General features: G+C 40.7%; 1 protein-coding gene across 5 annotated transcripts in view; it reads right to left on the bottom strand.

The window, feature by feature from the left end:
- The window catches only part of LOC119728736 (rho-associated protein kinase 2-like), a 65,893-nt gene that overhangs the window by 21,924 nt on the left and 22,158 nt on the right, over window positions 1-21,811 (bottom strand). For 4 of the 5 annotated variants that reach the window (XM_038201088.1, XM_038201089.1, XM_038201091.1 and 1 more), the window contains exons 6-26: window positions 21,235-21,312; window positions 19,263-19,438; window positions 18,038-18,122; window positions 17,353-17,497; window positions 16,482-16,614; window positions 15,518-15,612; window positions 14,572-14,731; window positions 13,523-13,553; window positions 11,594-11,599; window positions 10,216-10,230; window positions 9,461-9,604; window positions 9,019-9,090; window positions 8,124-8,339; window positions 7,565-7,730; window positions 6,347-6,453; window positions 5,219-5,366; window positions 4,486-4,646; window positions 4,055-4,239; window positions 1,401-1,470; window positions 1,122-1,225; window positions 610-672 (exon numbers count right to left, since the gene is read on the bottom strand). In XM_038201088.1, the coding sequence (XP_038057016.1) occupies window positions 610-672; window positions 1,122-1,225; window positions 1,401-1,470; window positions 4,055-4,239; window positions 4,486-4,646; window positions 5,219-5,366; window positions 6,347-6,453; window positions 7,565-7,730; window positions 8,124-8,339; window positions 9,019-9,090; window positions 9,461-9,604; window positions 10,216-10,230; window positions 11,594-11,599; window positions 13,523-13,553; window positions 14,572-14,731; window positions 15,518-15,612; window positions 16,482-16,614; window positions 17,353-17,497; window positions 18,038-18,122; window positions 19,263-19,438; window positions 21,235-21,312 (2,360 nt within the window). The remainder of the gene's footprint in view (window positions 1-609; window positions 673-1,121; window positions 1,226-1,400; window positions 1,471-4,054; window positions 4,240-4,485; window positions 4,647-5,218; window positions 5,367-6,346; window positions 6,454-7,564; window positions 7,731-8,123; window positions 8,340-9,018; window positions 9,091-9,460; window positions 9,605-10,215; window positions 10,231-11,593; window positions 11,600-13,522; window positions 13,554-14,571; window positions 14,732-15,517; window positions 15,613-16,481; window positions 16,615-17,352; window positions 17,498-18,037; window positions 18,123-19,262; window positions 19,439-21,234; window positions 21,313-21,811) is intronic. The other variant, XM_038201090.1, reaches the window with a different exon arrangement.

Raw genomic sequence — 21,811 nt, 5'->3', positions numbered from 1 at the left:
AAGATTAACTTTATTATCAAGGATGTGTTTGTGTATTGTCGGCAGGTGAAGTGTACCCTGAAGACCCTTGAGAAGTAGCTTGAATGGGAATACGGAAAAAATGTTGCAACCTGACGTCACTTTTTTCTTCATATATCATCTCAATGAAGGTCAGTCATTGCAAAAATGATGAAAGACATGAATCTGGGACTGAGAAACATCTCCAATTTTGTTAGGAATTTTTTTTTTGACTCTCCATAGACTTTGTACACAACTGCTGAAGTGGCGTCAGGTTGCAATTTTTTCCGGGAATACCGGGGTGGGGGGGGGGGGGTGTTGAACCCTTGAACTTCTGCCTACTAGTGCAGATATCTTAACCATTGAAAGTTCAATTGGTAGGTAGGCTGCAGAGTTGCAATAGTCAATGACACGTCACTCAAGTCATTCACAACTCAAATTCCATATTAGGGGGAATGGAGGATGAAGAAATGCCTCTGTCAAACTTCATTTGAACATCCTTTAAATTGACTTGAGACTGGAATGACTTGAGGCTGACTTGAGCGTGGCTGAATTAAATCCAATGATGAGTGAATATGTTATAAATGAGGTATTTTTCTTGCCAATGCTCACCTAGCAAGTTGTTCTGAGTCTGCTTTGGTAAGCGCAATCTCCAGATGCGTGGACAAGGAATCCCTGTGGAGAATAGCAAATACAAACAGTCATGAAAGTTAAAAGGTTAGCGTAGACATCAAGGAACTTCACAATATTCAGCCCTACCAGGGTCAAGTTAACATGTCTTGGAACTGAATGGTTACAAGTCCAGAGTCATACATGGTAACAAACAAAGACTTTGTTGTCAACATGGTGCTGTGATACTTTCCTCCTCTTCCAACTCTTGGAAGCCCAGCTAGGCCGACATGCAGACTGCATTTTCAACCCTAGTCAAAATTTGTAGGTTTTTCCTGGAATAATCATTCTAGATTTACCTCCCACCTCCAGAACTGAACATTTCTACATTCTCTATGCTTTCTAGGTCGAGAGCTACAGTGCCTCTGCATAGGGAATAACTGAAATGATACATAAACTGGTGAAGATGCACAATGATTTAACCCCACCTGCATGAATAAAAAGTGAATATTTACCTTTCAGATTCCAGCGATATGATGCTCTGCTTGCGCTGCTCCAAATCACGTTCTTGTTCCTCCAACTGATCCTTTAGTACTACATTGTTGTTTTTGTACAATTGCTGGAAAGTAAACAAAACATCTTGAGAACCAGCGCCATGAACTTATACTATCTATTAGTTAACTATCAGTTACTATTTGGATTGCATGCACATTGTTAACCCCCCAACTGATGCCTTGCTGACTGATAACCATCCACAATTTTTCTTCTGTTTTCAAGAAAGCACAAATACTTACAGTGAATTCCTGCTCCGATTCTAGATTTTCTTGCAGTTCTCTGATCTGGAGAGTTGTAAGGGCTGCATTCCTGAAAGGTCCAAAAATATCATTCAACCAGTAAACTAAACAGGTGATGATCCTCGACAATCAAAAAGGAAAACAGCTTGTGATACTAACAGACAATTTCAAGATTTGTACAGCATTCTATGCTCCAATCAGGAACCCAATCAGGAACCCAATCAGGGATAAACTTGTATCTGCAGCGTCTTTTTGATTGCATCCCAACATGCAGATCATCCCTTCTATGTGGCAGATCTTGAAGATTTGAGCCAAAAATACGAGGCATTTTCTGCATATACTGAAGCGTCTTGGAGGAGGACCTGATACAGAAAGGGTAATGTAACCCCCTTAGAGCTGGTCAGGTCAGGTATCCATCTGCTACCGGTACCAGGTAACCCAGTGCAACCTGCCACATACATGTAGTCAGGTGGTTGGTGACTAAATAGGCCCTCCTACTTGGTTTACCCAACATTACTGAAAGATGCAAGGGCAAAAGAGCTCCTTACAGAAGCCAACAGCCACCCATAGTAGATGACACGTCTGGTCAGAGTGTCAGCTTTACCGAAAACCCTCTCGGCAAAATGAAAGATTGGGGATGGTCACCGCATTATATTTAAATAACTAGAGAGCGCACTCGCTATAGACCTTTATCATGCAGGGATGTGACAAAAAAACCTGAAAATTTTATGCATGAAGTGCATTCTCAGGCGAGCGCGAAGCGCGAAGCCATTACGGCGTGGGGTCCGGGGCCCGCTTAAGGGCCCCGAAAAATGTTTGATTTTAGATGCTCTGTGGTGCAAACTGAGGCAATTACTGGGCACTTTCCTCTGAAATTCTGAAGCAGAATTTGTTTTAAATTTATGAAGAATTTTCCTTTATTTGTTAAAATGTACTCTTGTTCTAATAAAGTTTTTTCTGTACTCAAAGTTGAGAACCATGCTGTTCTCCCCAGGATTTGTTCAAACCTGTGGGGGATTTTTTGTTGTGATACAACCACCTGCGAAGCCACGGCGTGGGGCCCCGAAAAATTTTGAACTTTAGAAGCTTTCTGGTGCATTTTAGAGCATTTCAGAGGAGATCTTGTAATATTTTTGTAAAAAAAAAAATCAAAATTGTAAACTTAAATCACTTCTGCTTCCAATAACATGCCTTTCAAAATAGCGTCTGTAGTATTGTTGGATAAAAATTATTTCACCATTTCACAATTTTGCTTAACGTACATCACGGCCGCTAGCGCCGCAAACATTCAGTCTGGCCAGCCGTACATCGCGCCGTACACACGGCCGGCCCGGCGCAGTATCAGTGTGCATTGCTGCACTGTGTACGGCCCATCCCACGTAGCCGAAAATTCTGCAGGACTGCAGAAACACGCTACGATGTTTCTCCACAGGTTCGAGTTTTGCAATCTCGTCATTTCAATGGAAAATACATACACAGAAAATGGAGATCACGTTCTGTGAATTAATTTGCAGAAATCCTCTTTTTCCATCGATGGTTGTTTGGTATTTTTACTATTTTTACGATCCAACTTCGGCCGATTACGCACGTGAAAACGAACCTGTGAGTACTTGCAGTAGTCACTGGTTCTGGTCCTTCATCATAGCATTGATTCTGTTAGCACGCGAAGGGTACCAGTGTACCATGCTGCACTCGTCTGCACACCTGACCAGCGCAACACGTGCATCTCGAATACCGACACAGGAACTAGACCTACATAACCACAACCTCGGCCCCGAGCGAAAAATCACATAATCGCACTAATGGCAACGCTTGGTCTTCAACTTCGTTCTCATATTGGGTGTTCAATATGTGCGTGCGGCATGTACATATCGATCAACGAAGTTTATGTCCGTAACTTCGTAAGTAAATTTCGGATATTTCGGCAAGCAAAACTCATTATGAATAATTAATTAGCACATTCTACCCCCCTATTTTCTCAACGGATTCACACGATTCACGTTGGTGGACTTTTGAGGCCCAAAAAACCGGATTTCCGGAAATAACTGGAGAAATCACATCCCTGATCATGCTGTCACCATTTCAGTCATGTTCCCTGTATCTAATTACAGTACTGAATGATAAATGTTTTTGTGCAAAAAAGGAGCCAGACTAGTTTTTCTTCCAGCCTCGCTTTGTAGGTTGATTTGAATGGGAAAAATCCAAATGGCCGCAACATGACAATGGTCTATACTACGTGCACGTGCAAATGGACACACTGCCGCCATACATATAGGTGGAACAATGGACCGATCGGAACTGGTCATAAACCCCGCCAATCTTAGCAACGGCTTGGAAACGTCATAAGCTCGGTAAACTGCATAAGTGCACTCAGTCTATACGTGTGCAAGGTGTACGTACGTCATAGTACTTACGAGGGTATGTACACATGCACGCACGTAGAAAACAATTCATAAGTGGGTCCATTGTTCAACCTAAAGTATGGCGGCTGCGTGTCCATGTCGACACAAACGTGTACAGCGAGTGCGCTCTCTAGTTTTTTAAAATACAATATAAAAATATGTATAACTCTATGGAGATGGGATACATCCTGCATGGGACTGCTACATCCTCCTTCTAACGTGAAACTGAAAGCTGGCTAGATGTGGACTTACTGCTTGCTCTTCTGTAGTGCTACCTGCAGACTATGCATAGCTTCCTTCTGTTCTTGCATCTCAGTACGTAGTCGTTTCTCCTCAGCTCTCAGGCTGTTGGCCTGCTGGTTGGCCGTCTTGAGATCAGTGGCCAAGAAGGACCTCTTCTGTACCTCTTGCTCCTGCTGAAGGTTCAGTTGCTCAATCTAAACCGCAAAGAGATTACATATCAAGATGTTTTATCACTAATATTCAAACCTGTTGAAGACCTGAGATTGCCAGGCTTTCTCAATGTAAATGGTGGGGCATTAGGAAGCAGTGATCCCAGGGGCATGTTTCATCTAGCCTCAGGCTGCGTCCAAATACCTTGGCTACGGTTTACAATAACATTTGCAAGTATGGAAGCAGCTCAAGTCACTTGCCATAGTGGATTCCCAGGCCCTCTCCCTTACCTTGCCAATATCTGCCTTTCTCTGATCTTCCATCTGCTGCTGCTGTTGCTGGGCCTGTTTCAGGTCAAATTCCACTAGGGATGTTTGTTTCAAGGCCTCCTGCCAACTCTCATGAAGCTGATGCCTTGCTTCTTTCTCTTCCAGCACTTGTTTCTTGAGGTCTGCCAGAGTAAAAGGAAGTACAGATGGGAGTAAAAGGAAGGGCACTAAGTCAATCAGAGTAACTGTAAGGAATCACAAATTAATCACGAGTCTGATCAAAAGTCAATCACAAGTCAGATCGTGCACTAAACTAGCTTGACATACAAGATACGACTTGCCAATTTACTTGTGAAGTATCTGTGATTGTCTTGCGATAACTTTATTACAACTGCCATGCTGCCATGGGCTCCATGCACCTACAAAGAGGGCGCTTTTTTACCACTTTTGAGAGCCCCGTGTACGGGACACACATCGTGTGCGTAGTGTTCTGGTTCTACGCACGACTTAGGTATCCTGAATACGTGCCAAAACTAAGCCATAGTGCCTTCGCATGAGCATCAGGCATTATCGGTGCGCGAATGCGTTCAAATTTCTCTTTCGATGGTTTCCCAGACTAATCCCAGCCCCCAATAACTACGAATACATTCTAAGTCCACAGTGGATGGATCGGGAACCAGTCTAGGTCTCTCCCAACTCTCCTTTTCTGGCCGTTGAAGGGGTACTTGTGCACGGAGCTTGACAGACATCTTACCTTCAATGAGTTGCATGTTAGCCTCTTTTTGGGTTCTAGAGGTCCTGTGGACCTCATCGATGCCCTTTTGCCGGGCCATGTACTCCAGCTCCCGCTGCTCATCTTTGTGTTGGAGGGACTTGAGGTCAAATTCCAGGCTGGCTTTCATCTGTGGATCAAAGGACAAAGCTCAGCTATGATTACACGCTGCATGTTCACAGTTTTCCAAGCCTATCAACATTGGTGTTTCTGAAATATATGGGAACAGCAATTATTCCCTGAGTGTTCCACTAGAACCAGCAAGTGTTTCTACATACAACAAGCACTTTCCATAGGGAACGTTATGATGGGTCTGCTTACCAAGGAATTCTATGCTGACAATCATCATTTTGTGCCGACACTGCCAACATAAGCAGGCGCCAATCCATACATTTTTAAAAGGGGGGGGGGGGGAGGTTCAGGCCCTTCAGATTTTTTTTAATCAGCAAGTAAGTGCTGAAATGTAGACAATTTTTTTCCCAGACACTTGGCCTCCGTTAAATCAAAAAGATGGGGTGGGGGGGGGGGAGGGAGTGGGGGAGGGGGGGGGGGTTTCCATCTTCAACTGGCGGCGCTGTTCAAATCGGACAATCATGCACAATAGTGTGCAAATACCCCCGTTACCAACGCTGGCTACCCTCTGTTCCCGAGTGTTGCAGACAGGCGGACATATAGGTAATTATTTTTACTATAATTGTGGTAACTTTTTTGGTGTCACAGCAGGGGGTGTTCTTTTTACCCCCCCCCCCCCCCCCACCCCCCAGATCTGGGCCTGGTAGTATTCTGTGCTACTCTGGTAAGCCAAGTTACGGCGTGCAAGGCAAAATTCCTGACTGATCGCAGGAAAATGTGCCAAGTATTAGCACAGGATTTAAGGAGCTTGAGGAGCTTGAGGAGCTTGGTTTTAGGTACTCCAGTAAAGACATTCCGTTGCTTCACAAGTCTCAGTGGACAAAAAAAGGTTTTGAAAAAAAATTTAAAAAAATTATGGAGCACTTCATATCCGAGGTCAAAACAACAGTTCTGATTCTACATCATACGTTCAAGATTCTGATTTGTCATCTGTCACTTTGTCAGTCTGTCTGTGTGTCTTTCTGACCGGTCTGGTACCTTTTCCAGTAATATAATTTGCTGCTGCTGTCTCTGCTGCTCAGCGATGGCCCGACTCTCCTCTTCCTTCATCCGGAAGATGTCAGAAGTCAGGTTGGCTGAACGACCTGATGAAGGATCAAAGAATCAACACTGATCAGAAATGACAACTTACACTGTAAGGACTTCATTCATTTCTTGTTCAGTCACAACCTTTTTATCTGGGACTTCTTGGTACAACTGACAGCTAGATGTGACCATTGTGATGTAGGACGTGAGTTGTTTACATGATACTCTTAGGTCTACCTCAGGTTACAATTGAAACAAGTCATCAAAGCATCAATGTATCGCAATGCAGTACAAGTATCGATGTGTCATCAATACAAGTATCGATACGTCATCAATACAAGTATCGATATGTCATCAACACAAGTATCGATGTGTCATCAAGAATGTCGCTAGATTCAAATCTCAAACCTGCATATGAAGACAATACAAAGGCAAACACCATCACGTTTGTTTATGGTGTAAATCAAGGATTTTCTATTGTTCCTCACCATCGATCATTTATACACACTGTTTTTGCAACAGCTCCCATGGTTTTGTACATATTTTCTAATCGAGGTCGTCCTCGATTGGAATCCTGTCCTCAATTACTCGATGATGTTACACATGTGTGTTCTCGATTTACACCATAAACAAACGCTATAGATTGTCTGTGGGGTGTGTTTGAATTATTACACTTTTTCCAAGTATTACAATATATAAGGCGTTCTGGCATATTGAGACACAACTGGGCAGAGGTCGAAATGAGGGTTTACAGGTATAACAAAAGAGAAGAAAATTCTCCTTACAATGCTGTTTGTTGTACTTCAATCGGACATTCAGTTTGCAAGTTATGGATGTTTAAAGTGTCAGTAAAATTACTGAGAAAGAGGCCTTCAAAGTTTCAGTTTTGTATTCCTGCAAACGAAAGATGCCAATTGATTTTCCTTAAAAACACTTCTATTCCACGATTTTTCTACTATTTTTGTAAAACATGTCTGGTAAACATATCAAAGGTTCTAATTATCAATAAATCTGAAAATCCAACAAAAAAATCAGCCCCACTCCATTTCGTGTGCATGTTTTCCCACTATGGCCTGTGCCCAGTTCCGTCTCATTTTGCCAGACTGCCTCACATATGTGTTCCATCATATCATGATATGCTTGGTATCATGCCACATGTGTGTCACTTACATTCAACCTCAACCTTCAAGTTCTCCATCTGGGCTCGTCTCTCTCGCTCCTCCTCCAGCTGATTCTGTAAGGAGATGATCTCATGGTCCAGAGACTGCTTGGTCTCCAGGATCTGATTGTACTTGTCTTTGGTGTCTCGGATTTCCTGCTCCAGCAGGGAATAATTCTGTCAAAAATATATTTTAAAGTATACAACAGTAGATTATCATAAAATATATGCACTCCATCAATGTACTTGTTGCATGCTACCCTCTCTAAGAGTGCATGTTGAGTGGCAAAGATCTTACACCTAAAGCCAATTCCATGTCCTTGCTATGCACAGAAACTATTGGCTCAGAAAAAGACAGGTAAACAAATAAAACCGAAAGTTGTCAACATTTCTTACTTATGTCAGAAGAAGTTTTCTATTTCTACTATGAATTTTTTACATCTTAATGTCAACATGCACCATTGGACACTGAATCAACTATTCAGAGCCGATGGTATTTACAAAAGACTGCTTCATTGAGAGAAACTTATTTCTTGTGATACATGAGGATTGCTCTAGCTTCTATCGAACCTTTTGATGATCAGTCAGCGTCTTCTTGAATTTGGACGAGGTTTCACTCTCTCCATGCAGCTGTTTTTTGAGGTTGTCAATCTGCCGGTCCTGCATGGCGACTTTGTCCTGGAAGGATTTCATCTCACGGATTTTCATCTCTAGTTGTGGGATGATCTTGACCTGGGACTCCAGCTGACGTCTCATCTCCGTCTCATGGTCCAGCTTTCTCTTCATCTGAAGATAAGATCAGACTACAGTTAGCAACCAAGTCCCGCACAGAATGGAATACACTAACAAAGCTACAGTCTAACAAGTTGCTCTGATTTTTACCAAGACAGTTTTACCCATTCCTATTGGTCGAGAGCCCAACACCTTGGTGGGTTTTAAACAGCTGATAAAACACCGGCTACTTTCAAACACTTTCTCCTGCACCGCTGCATTCTGCGCCCCATCGTGCAGTACATGCCGTGCACGCCAATCTCCATAAACAGGAGATTTTTAGCACTACACGCACAAGGCACGTACCATAGATATGGCCAGAGGGGTGTTTCACAAAACATAGACGTAAAATCGTTGGAATACTGTGAATTTTTGTAATTGTTTTGATATTTGACACGTCCTGGCCACTAGCCGGTTTTAAATGTAATTGTTTAAACCCGGCCAAGCACATATTTATTCCCTTATTGAAACCCTTATAACCTTCAATGGCATATTTGGCTATAAGTGCTGCTAAAACTCAACAACATGCTACACTTGGCAAATCAGCTTTGTTACAGCTTTGCTTTGTTACAGCTTGTCACATGACTTGATGATGAATGAGTTGTGTCAATTCATGATTGTCTTCTAGACAATCACAAGTTGATAACGTAGGAAGCAGTCTTGAGTCTGATCCTTTAGAACAAAGTCAACAAACCTCTTTCTTTTCATGTTTGAGTTCTGCAATCAGCCGCTCTTGCTTTCCTTCTAAGCATCGTCTTTCATCCTCCTGTGAGGAACCAAAACATATATCAAAAACAGAGACAAAGACTCAGTATTAACCAATTCCCTGTCAGGTTTTCTTTAGTCACCAAAAGGATCTAACGGAATCCAGCAATAGCTAGAAGTAGCCTGATGAATCCAAAAGACACCAACAGCTACATGAAGACCAAAATAAAGGTCTTCATGTGCCAGCTTTGAGTATCTATCAGAATGTATCCCCTGATGGATAACGGATTCACCATACTCAGGGATCACAAATGACAGGTGTGAACTTAACCTCAAAGGACGTGGGTTGTGGTAGGAACAGGATTGAATGTGAAGGGAGGTGTGTGACTTTCCTCTTGGCTCATAGTGTGAACAGGACTTCAGTATATTACCTCTCTCTCTAGCTCTTGATATGCTGTGTGTAACTTGGCACTCGCTGTCCTGTACTTGTGCTCAAAGCTTTCCCGTGACTGCTTCTCATGGGCATAGCGTTTCTCCATTTCCTTTAACTTGGCTATTAGCTCGCTAGAATCCCTCTGTATCAAACACGAGATTAAGTTTTTAAACATCAGCATATACCTATTAAACACAAGTTTGTGTTAACCCTAACTCCCTAGCGTCTTTACTAGGAACTGGACCAAGTCCATCAGAATCCATCAATCAATGTGCGTCCAATACAAAACTGTACATGACATAATGGAATCCACCATTGACGCACTGGTTGACATTCATGGACTTGCTACACATGGCTTTTATCGCAAAATAGCAGTACAGGAAGACAGGCAAACTCAATCAGGTACCCCCAGAACTGCTTCAGGCCATTAGGCCCAAGTCCATCATAATCCATCAATATTTAGTCATGCCAGGCCTTCTGGACCAAGTCCCCCAAAATTCACCAAAATGGAAGGATGGATTTTGATGGAGTTGGGGTGGGTTAAAAATCACATCTTCATGCAAGAAAGGTTTGAGTCCTCATTTTTAGAAGGTGACAAAGTTTTGAAGAGCTCATTTTCAGAAACTGTGCAAAATGTGATATCTATAGTGCTTTGATCAAGGACTTTAAGAATGTTAAAATTATAAATAAAAGAAAATATTTTTTTTTTGAAGGGAATGTCACGTGGAAAGAAGATCCTAATAAAACACTTACCGAAGGTCTTGGACCCTGATTGAAAGGGAAAAAATGGAAATAAGATGTAAATAGGAATTGTCATGTACATGCATGAAACTTCATGTTAGCAAGGGGAAACAGCAAAAGCCTACTGATTTGCAGCACTTTTTCTTTGCAACTGTTAAAACGCTTCATGATTTGACAGCAACTCAACTACATTCTTAACAATCAGAAACATTGTATTTTGTAGTAAAAAAAATGTTTAAATGGTTGAAATCCGTGGATCATTTTGAGTGGCAGTGATGTGGATCTCCCATATGATAAACACTTTTACTACTGCATGACAAATTCTGTAGTGCAAATATACAGTTGGGGTCGAAAATACATTGAATAATCAGCATAATTAAAATTGACCGATCTTTTTACCCTATTTTGAAATGGTACATGTATGTAATCAGGAGCAGAAGGACTTTTTCTTGGCCTTCATGAATTTACATGTATGCAAGAAGCAAACTAAATTGGAAACTACATTGAAGTACAAACAATGCATATATTTCCCATGTTGTGGATGGTGAGCTACATGTACATGTTAGTTTGTATGAGCAAATGTTGTCTGTCAATGAAACCTGAGAAAATGGAACCGGCCGCTGATGGCTTCATGGAAACAAGTCCACTATGTCACCTTGGACCTCTACCAAAGCCTACAGCCTGGAGTAAATTGAAGAAGCACAGGTTTACTTTTCTTAATTTTTTTTTTTTTTTTTTTGGCTTGGCTTAATAGCAAATATTTTCTGGTGCATTCTTTGGTATTTTTCTGCTGGGCAAAAAAGCAAATGGCGCTGTTAGCAGAAACACGACATTAAATTTGTTGGGCCTTATTTTATACAGAACCTTGGAGTCTGATAAATTGAGGGATTTTGTGACATAGACACAAGGTAGAAAAAATCATGGACAAATGGTTAATATCACTTGCTCTTGCAACCCTAACAGAACTCAAGCCATCAAACCCCAACGGCATGTTTTGTTGGAATCTGTCAGGATGGGTACAGTGCCCCTAAACTGACAGTCTTTTATATTGGGTTGGCACACCTCCAGAATCAAAGTCAGAAATATGTGTGTGCAGTTTCCCATATGGAGTTGGAATTTGCCAGGATGGGTATGGTTCCTATTAAATCATGCCACGGAGTTAGGGTTAAGGAACATTTTCTATCCATTAGTGTTTGCATGCAGTAGAAAACAGGCAGTCCTCTCTTTGGTGTTATAAACTTCCAAACAAAGAAGGAAGCTGTGAAGAACACTTGAGAAATCCCTTTAGTTTCAAAGCATGTTTGAAGAACTGAAACTCAAATGTGATTTTGGCAACGTATAACTCTTTTTTACATTGTATCAATCAAAAACAGATCATTGAAACACTCACATCATGCTAATGTTAGGTGCAATCAAATCAGGTAAAGAGATCAAGAGTCACAGCAGGTGAAGCAGTTCCCAACCAGGCAAGGCCATAGGTGCAGAAATGAGGGGAAAAAAGAAAATAACTGAATGCAGTCAGTTAGTCTAAACTCTATAGTTAACTCTAACCTTCCCAAATCCTCCAAAATCCTCTTTGCTAAATGGAGGATTTTGCATGATTGAGGTTACATGGCAAAAATGCGTGGCTGATCTTGGAGGATGCACTTTCTAAATGTCTTGGCTGGACCTTGTGTTGTCTGTGCTCAGCCGTGCATACATTTGGGCCTATATGATACTTGATCCTCCGCACTGCTCAAAAATGCCTTGGGAATTAGGGTTAGATGTAAGTTGAATGTCTAAATGGTAAACCTTTCCAGTGACTGTATGTGAGGGTAAGATAGCACATGTCACTCTCCTTCCCCATCTCCCCATCCATCTATCCTCCCTTACTACGTCAGGAGACATTCCATACCTGTGTCTAGATCCAACTAAATAAGTCTTGAAGGACAGTTTTGTTCCTTATTTCATATGCATGATGGCCAATATGCCTACTTTATGCAAATGCAAAACAAATTCAATGTCACAAAACATCCACAGCAATATTCAATTTCCAATGATTAACTCCAGGGAATTATAATGTACACCTGGCCCACTTTGCAGGGAAGGCTGCTTCTTCACTACTACGCCGGTGCATGCCATTTGCTTCACAGATGATCAACTCGTCAACAACTCGTTAACACACATATATACACACACCTTCTGAACTTTATAGTATAGTGGTGATATCAGTGATGTCAATCTTTAACCCTATCAGGACAAGGTTTTCTGAAAAATGAAGGTGACAAAGTATATCTGTACCCCAAAATGTTTTGGTTTGAATTTTGCGGATGTACAATTTCTGCAATGTTTTTAAGTGTACTTCTTGTCATAGAACCTACAAGAAATGCTTTAAAGAGTCACCATATTTCAGACACATCTGCCAGTGATTGTTGATTTTGAACTCAATGTTCACCAAACTTTTTGCAGTCCTGATAGGGATAATTTTCGACTGAATGAAAGACACTGCAAACACTAATCCACTTCTGGCATGACACTAACTACGCTACTCTTTGTAATTCAGGCACAACAGGCAAGGAGGGTTAGCAACATGAAGTTCCTATGACATCATCTAAAACTACAAGCTTTATAATTCAAAACCGGAAAGTACATGAAAAGCCTATTTAAACAACATAATACTAGTTTTGATACAAGTATATTAACCTTCACAAGTCATGACTGCACATTTCGGTGACCATTGCAAAATAGAATGAGTCAATTGTTTGGTTTTTTTTTGTAAAATCAAAGACATGCCACTCAACTCAAAGCCATGCGAAGGCTTATTACACCCACAAATCTGCTTCAATAATCACAAGAACATTGCAGTCACCTCAATGGCTGAACAATGAAAGATTTATTCTGAAAACTGAGCTGTCTTTTCTGCGAGTATGGTAATCTTATGGCAGATTGGTCTATAGAGTGCCAGGGCTTGTAAATACCCATTCAAAGAGCCCTCTATTGAATGAATTATGACGAAATAAGATCATGTGACCAGATGTGGCCACCAATGCCACTCTAAACACACCATAAATATACATTGTGGTTGGTCCTTTGAGCTCAGGACTCATATGATATTATCATTGCAGTAATTTACCCATAAAATTCACTTCTTGCTTTACAGCAGTGCACATCTAGAGCTCGGTCAGGAATTGTGTTCAAGGTTGAGATAGTGGGGATGTGATGTACATGGACCTTTCTGTGAGTTGAACTGTGGGTTAAGACTGATCTACTTATTAAGGTTTCAAATCATCAAGAAAACAGCTCAACAAAGCCACTGCATAACCATGCAGTCTGTTCTTACCTCTTCGTTTCCCTTCGGCGCATTGAACAGCCTGTAAATGAAATGATGCAATTCATAACAAGTTTGGAAATCAGGAATTTAAGAAAAGACATGCAACAGCAGTGGCGGTTCTACGGAGGGGCTAGGGGGGGCTTTAGCCCCCCAAAATTTTGTCTAGCCCCCCCCCCCCCAAAAAAATTCCATAAAAAACAAAATTGCACTAGCAAAATGTAAGAATGTGACGTACATGGGAACGGTCTCCCCCTAGAGAAATAGTCATGAGAAGGGTGCAATTGTACACTTTTAGTTAATATAGTGTGCCTGATTGTAGGATTTTATAGCGCTCCCCATTGAAAATATGGCACGAGTCACCCTCCCCCCCCCCCCCCCCAACCCACTTAGTGATTTTCGGAGGCCTAAGTGTCTGGAGAAAAAAAAGGGTCTACATTTCAGCACGCCTACCTGAAACAAATTCTAGATCCAACCTGCTAGCCCCCCAAAAATATTGGCTCTAGAACCGCGCCTGTGCAACGTAATAGACCTTTAAAGTTGGTTTATTGATTTGAAGGTGAAAAACAGTCAGCCATCAAGCATTTTCTGATCACTTGGGTAAACCAGGCATGTAGTCGTGACCATCACAAGTCCCCCAGTCCCAATTCAAATCACAAGCAATTCAAATTAACTTTGACAAAGGCTTTCCTTTGTTTTTTTTATTCATCCACAGTAACTTGTGACTAGACTTGTGATTTACTTGTGACTTATTGTGATTGGACTTATGATGGACTTGTGATGAACTCGACTACATTCCTGGGCTAAAGAAACTCTACATTGGTAGTGGATTCTACGTGTACAGACAGGTCCAAATTTGACTGTGCTAGGTCACTTTTGCCTCAGGAGCTATTTGAGTCGGTAAACTTCCAGATTTTTGGCAGAATGCAAATGTGATGTTAGAAAATTGTAAAGAGCCACTCTCTGAACAAATTAACTCATCTTCTTTGGCATTGCCTTTTATCCAGCCATGTTTTTGTGTTTCATGTTATACACCTGACTGATAAATCACTGAAATTTACTTGTGAATTCTGTTGTAAGTGAAGCCAATGAAAGGCAGGTTGTTGCCAGCAAAGGCCTTTGGAGCAGTGAAGTCTTCTTCTGGTTTGTCCTCAGGCTCAATGTCATCAAAATTACTTGTGTCCACGTCACTACACAACTCTGGGACCACAGGAGGTACAGCTAAGAAAAATGAACAATTCCACACATAGAACAGTCATAACCAAGGTTGACAACCTAAACAAGGTGATCCGCGGATCACAAGTGTCCCTTTTTTTTAGGTCGATCCCTATGTTTTGTGTTCTTAAAAAAAAGTCAAATTTTGTAAATTTTTAAATGACCTCAAATGACCCCTACATGACCTTTGACCTTGAGTTATCATGAACCCCCACCCAAGGATCACTCCATCCAATTTACATTAAAATCCATCGAATTCTGTAGACAAAGTAACATTTGAAGCATTTTTGAACAATGACCTCTAATGACCCCCTACATGACCTTTGACCTCAGTAATCAGATGAAGAATTATGTCGGCCACCCAAGGGTCACTGCATCCAAGTTTCACCAAAATCCATGAAAGCATCTAAAAGTTATAGACTTTTTTTCAAAAACTGAACCTAAACTTTAACATACGGGGATACGGTCATACAGAATTTAAGACTGGTAAGTGTACCCCAAAACTTCGTTTAGCTGACACAATCAAATGATTTGCAAACAATTCTGCAATCAAAGAGTTACCCCTCCAACTCGGATTTGATTCACCTTGCACTATCCTACATGTGTTGCATTTCCTTACAATGGTGCCTCACTAGCTTTTGGAAATTCCTGAACATTGTACACAACAATCCAAGCATACATGAATGCAACACCGTAGTTTTTGCTGTTACAATGTGGCTCTTGTTTTGAACATATAGCTGTGACAATGCTATGGCCAATACTGCAGTGTCCCGGAGTGTACGGTGCACTTACTCTGTCTGATATTGTCAAATGTCCACATCTCATTGCTGTTAAAGAATGGGTGCTTCTTTATCTCTGCAATGCCATTCCTGCCAAGTCGGCTTTCTCTGCATTACAAAAAAGTCAACAAATGTAGATTAAGGGTTTTAGTTAAAGGGAATATACAACATTTGCTTTTGCTGTAATTTTCAGAAATGGATGGATTTGGGGGGTTAGTATTTTATAGCAAATATTAATACACTGACTTGTTTGAAGTTTGTGTTCGTAGATGCTGGAAAAACCAAAAAAAACATTCATATACCTGTAGTCTGGTTGCCTGACCCCACGTAAGATGAAAATTGAGAGACGTTGGGGAATTGAAAGGTCAGGGAACCACTCTAGCTGGCTTGCACCCATTCATAGGTGTGTAATCAATTGCAAACAAAAGATGGACTAACTAAATATGGTAAATTTGGGGCAGTATTTGAAAAAGCCAGTTTTTTTTCCAACGCTGGTCAGCTGACCAGCGTTGGAAATTGATATAAAAATACCACTTTTCTTGAAAATGACAGCACACCAGGTGCCATGATTTTACAGGATGCTTTAGACTGTCATTCACTAACAGTCCAGTGAGGTATTTCATAATAATTTGGTAGTTTTGATTTGTGATGTATGCAAATGTTGTATATTCCCTTTAAACATAGGAACATTGGGTTTTCAAATTATAAACAAAATAGAGTGGCAACCAAAAAAGCCTACTGGGAGTTGAAAAGACACCCAGACAACCCTCTAGCTAAAACCTTGTTTAGATTAGACAAAAAGAAAACTTAAAACTTAAAAAAATACCAAACAATTAAGAAAAAAATCCGACGGAAGAGAACAACTACTTATGGCACTGACTGGAAGAGAAGACTAATGTGACACAAGAGGGTTTAATTATTGGTACTTCAACTACACACAATCAATAGTATGACTGCCCAGTAACCTGGTAACCAACCTGTCTGTAAGGAATCCAGAGATGAGATCTTTGGAATTGAGAGAGACATCTTCAGGGAAAGCTAAGGAGTTCTTGTGATCCATGATCTTGCCATAGGTTCCAACGAGTGAATCAGCATAAAAAGGTGTGTCACCTGACAAGGAATTGTAAGAGCAATAGTAGGCCATCAGCCTCGGTCCAAAATTGTGGCCACCGGTATCAAATGAGGGGAATAATCGTCATAGCGATTTTTGGCAAGGTATACACCTCCAGGGTTGGAAAATATGTGATAGCATTGCAGCGGTGGCAGCTTTTTGGGTGTTATCACCCTTTTTTTCAAAATGTCCATCAAAATGCTTGTTACCACTCTAGGGGCGGTATACCTTGCGCATGCGCACTGTAATCATTCATGCCCTGATTTGATACTGGCCAAACCCCCAGGCTGATTACCTATAAGAAGTTTGTCACAGATACCGAGGAAACTTGTTAGATAATTAATCACCATTTCCAAATTTTGAATGCCATGTGATTCCCCTGCGCAAGTGCGAGACTAACGGTATCAAATGGGAAGCCGCCATTGTTTTTGAAGATATTTACACCAACGATCTAATTTACATAACATGGCCATGCCCCCATTGCTGCAAATTTCCCAAGACGTTAGTGCGAGATAGTAAAAAAAAGAATTGTGCAAGGGCACCCTACAACAATGCAACCATCGCTATTGATCACTGATGTCTTGGGCCAAGACTGACTACATTGAGCCAAAGTCTTTCAGTCGAGGGCCTAAATCTCCTCAAGCTGAAGCCAGAGATGCAGCAGAGGTCTGAACACACACACACCTCCCCTCCCCCCAAATAATATCATCTCTAGCCCAAACCAGTCTTATACTCACCGACAAGCATTTCATATAGGAAGACACCGACAGACCACCAATCACACTCACGGCCATAGTACCCATCCCCAGCCTGCGACTTGAGTACCTCTGGAGATATGTAGTCTGGCGTCCCGACTGCTGTATCTGAACGCACCATACCGTCCTGAACAAAAATATCCTGACTATTACTTAAGGAGTCACTATTAAATGGGAGTGCATTTTTTTTTTATTGCTAGGCCAAATAAATGGAAAAGACAAGTTAAAAGCTACTGGTACATGTAGTTCAAAAAGCAACGGTCTTAGAAACTGCCTCAAGGATGGATCTAGAGAAAGTACTATGAAAAGGAGAGGATACCTTTTACATTTCTTAACATAACCCTATGCCTCCACAGTGTATGACTTGTGCAGATTGTGAAGCCTCAAATTGTTGGGTATGTTCTACTCAGAATATCACCTGATCTAATTAAGAACACACACACAATGTCTTACTGGGTGTGATGTCATAACACAAGGTAGCCCCAAGGAAATATTTGCCTATATATACATGTACCAACTTACTAACCGTTACTAAGAAAAACATGTTCCATCTAAGAACAGTGGGGAACACTGTTTGCTCCCCTGGGGAACATATTAACAAGGCGAGTTTCAAAAGGAACAGGAAAATTCAAAAGTTGGAACAACTCATTTAACCAATTGTTCTTACCCTGTCCATTTTCATGCAAGTGCCAAAGTCAGCCAGCTTGAGATGGCCACTTGCATCTAGCAGCATGTTGTCTGGTTTCACATCTCTGTACATCAAAATAGTTCAAAACAAAGTTATTAAATAGTTTCCAGTGTTTTTAAATACAACTATTTGAAACATACCTGTGCATACACCAGAGTTACAGTCAAGTCAACATGGGTTTGTTTTTGCATTCAATAGGGGATGTTGAACAATAGGGGACAAAAGGGTTCACACTTCCCAAAGGTCCACAATTGATGATCATGTACAAAATATATGGGAGGTCTTCCTAAAAAGTTAAGGTGCAAACAAAAGAGGGACAATAGGGGTCCATGATTGAAGGTGTTTACACACTTGTGTGAGTCAATCCTACGTCATCAAGTCTGCAGTCATGTAAACTGAATCGTTAAAATTCTCATGACCTAATTATTAACTTATTCTCTCATTGTAACACACTGTATTTGAAGTAATGCTAAAGCAGTCTAATTACGAGTCTGCAGAGCCAAATAGAGTCTACAGACAAGGCTAGTGTGTGTGTGTGTTAAAAAAGACCCTGTAAACAAAAGTAATATGGATCTGCAGATTTTACAAAATAATGGATTTTTATCGGTGAGAAAATTAAAATAACACATATGCTTGACCCTTGTAGGGTTGTCCATTTTCAAATTATTTAGTATTCCATTACTAACAAACTGCATTGGACCGAATATTCGGATATTTGAAACTGCCAGCTGCAAGTGCCTGCTGCGCCAGTCAAATGTTGCATGAAGAGTGCCAGTTAAACTTAGCGTGCGGCGATCGACATGGGGCGCTGGAGTGTTTTGCAATAAGTATCTTATAACTGTAAAAGGGCTTTAACCTGCTAAAAGGATGTTAACCATGAACCGCTGTCGACAAAAAGTTACCGACGATAAAATAGTGGCACCTGACAACAAAGCGCTGCAACTTTACAATAAAATAACATCGCACTCATGTGTGTTTGTGCGTATTTTTTTTTTTTTTTTTTCAAATACTCAAAACACTAAAAAGCGACTCAGTTGTTGATCGAATATTTGACTATTCGGGACAGCTCTAGACCCTTGAGTGTTTCATTAACTTGGTCAGGCATAACAGGACCTGGGTCTGAGGACATGCATGCTGGCTGGTCCTATGTAACAGTAGAATTCTGCATGCGGTCTGCAGACTCCTGACTGAAGCGTGTCCTTACCTGTGAATGAATCCCATAGAATGAATGGCATCAAGTGCTAGTACAACCTCCGCTGTATAGAACATGGCCCATTTCTCTGGAATCTCATAATTACTCATGAGGTTGACCAGATCCCCACCGGGCATGAAGTCCATGACCATGTACAGGTACTTGGCATCTTGGAAAGCAAAGTGAAGCTGTATTATACAAAAGGAGAACAAAAATCCAATTCATAAAAAATAATCGCAACTTCCACAGGCATTTTAGTTAGGAACCTGGACTACAGCAAAATCCACCACAGTGATGGAACCTACCGGTATTGCCACATTCTTTGCACAACATACATGTATTCAACCTTCATTGAAAAGATGGTATTAAGCCTCATGTGAATTAGAAAAGAATAGCACAGCAACAAACACAGCCAATGACAAATCCATGCATGTGATCACTGTAACACACAATGCAAAAAAACATGCAGAAAGAATGCTGCAACCTGACGCCACTTTTTTCTTCATATATCATCTTACTAAAGGTCAGTCATTGCAAAAATATTGAAAAGACATGAATCTGGGACTGAGAAACATTTCCAGTTTTGTTAGGAAATACTTAGAAAATTGTCTTGACTCTCCATAGACTTTGTACACAACCGCTGAAGTGGTGTCTGGATACTTCATTCTTTCCAGCCATGTGCATGCTATTGTACAAAAGCAAATACCCTGTAACGTACTATCTGACTGATAGCAAGCACAATGCTTTCACCATGGAAGGGGGCCTTCATGATAAATGTGGTAGCATCCCAGATTGGTCTAATTCTACCTCCTTGGTCTATGCCAAGCATTTGGCTAAAACAAATATTCACTTCAGTATCCAATATTTACGAGCAAACACACTGAGCATTGATGGCTAAAAATCACGGTAAAAAACAACCGCTGTGTTCATTAGGCCGAGAAAAAAAAGGTGCATTTACAATAAAAGGTTATCCAGGCAGGCAAGAAAATAATATTATTTTGTAACTTTCTTTTGTGTTCGTCGGTCGGTCTTTTACACTTACTTTGTTAACATTAGGATACATTTAATGGTAAACTGTTTAATTAACCAGTTTAATTGTTTAGTTAACCAATAACACACACACACAATTGCATAGAGAAGACTTTGTAATTATTTAAAATATACATGTACTTTACTTTAAATTTTTGGGCAAAATGTGGCAATAAAAAGTTTGAGGTTGGAAGCAATAAAAAGTTTGAGGTTGCAGCGCCTTGAGCACCAATACCGGTGGATAGGTGCAGTGTACATGTATAAATACACAGTATTTTTATTAATATTAATTTGGCCTAAAAAAATCCAGGTAGGTCGGGTTACTACTGTAAACACAATTAAAACCTTGTCTGAAAAGACTTAGGCCTACATGTACATGTATTTTATCTGACCTTCTTTTTTATCTGACCTGCTTTAATTCTGAACTGTCCCATCCCTTATCACATAACACTAAAGACAAGGTTACCAACTGTTACACACTACAGGGAACCCGTGACTAGCGTGCCATAATACAGATTGAACCCCAGCATGTTAATGCAGATAGATGCGCCTGTGTAACATTAGCCAGTCAGTAACACAACACTACCGGCCCCCTGGCAATTTCCAATTGTGTAGCTAACCCATAGTGTTAATCACCTGTCCCTAATGCATACGTTAACCTTTCTGAACATGAAATGAAGACATACATTGTATCCTGATGATGAGAAAGGTTAAGATCTTAGTTTCTTCTCAAGTTGCTAAACTGTGATAATGGTAGAGTGACAGGAAGGCTGGGGTTGAATATGGCTATGGGTTGAAACCCCGTCTTTAGCCAGTTGTGTCTGGGTGTCTTTTGAAAGGCTTATTGGATATTCTGGATGTCCCCGTTTTGATGTGTTTGCCTGCTCTGTAGAGAGTTCAACACTATGCAGACCCTGTTCCGTGGGGGTACTCTTGTAACCTTACTGAGTCATACCTTAACAATCCATTCGCTGTTAGCATATGCCATGATGTCCCTCTCTTCCCAGAAGAAAGCTGAATCAGACCGTCTTATCTGTAACAAACATTTGACAAACAGTGGTCTAATCTGTTTACCGCTAACGACAAAATAACAAGTGGCAATCTGTGTAGAACGTTTCAACTTGACCAAAGGTATGCCGATAAAAATCCAATTTAGTTATCAGCTGAGTACAGCGACTCATCTTGACAAATACTGGCTGTCAAAAGTAACAGTAAACACTTGCAATGTACACAATGTTCACTCTTATGATTAAATGTAACAGGTTTGAAGTGTTCATATCATCAACATTTTTTAGCTGATGGATTTAACATTTATATCTTTGAAGAGCGTTTCTAAGGTTCAACTTTTTTTTAAAAATACACATGTACATAAGACTTACAGTAGCTACAATATAACAAGACTTTACAGCATTGCAGCATCTTGATCAGCGGAGGCATCTGTGATACATGCACACATTTTCTGATTATGGAAAATGGGTCATTTGGGAGACATTCCCATACACTTGTGCACAAACTTTTTCCATCTTTAACCC

Source organism: Patiria miniata, unplaced genomic scaffold, assembly GCF_015706575.1.
Source record: "Patiria miniata isolate m_02_andy unplaced genomic scaffold, ASM1570657v1 HiC_scaffold_20, whole genome shotgun sequence".
NCBI lineage: Eukaryota > Metazoa > Echinodermata > Asteroidea > Valvatida > Asterinidae > Patiria > Patiria miniata.
The sequence above is the reverse complement of the archived record's forward strand: the minus strand, read 5'-3'. Positions and strand labels throughout refer to the sequence as shown.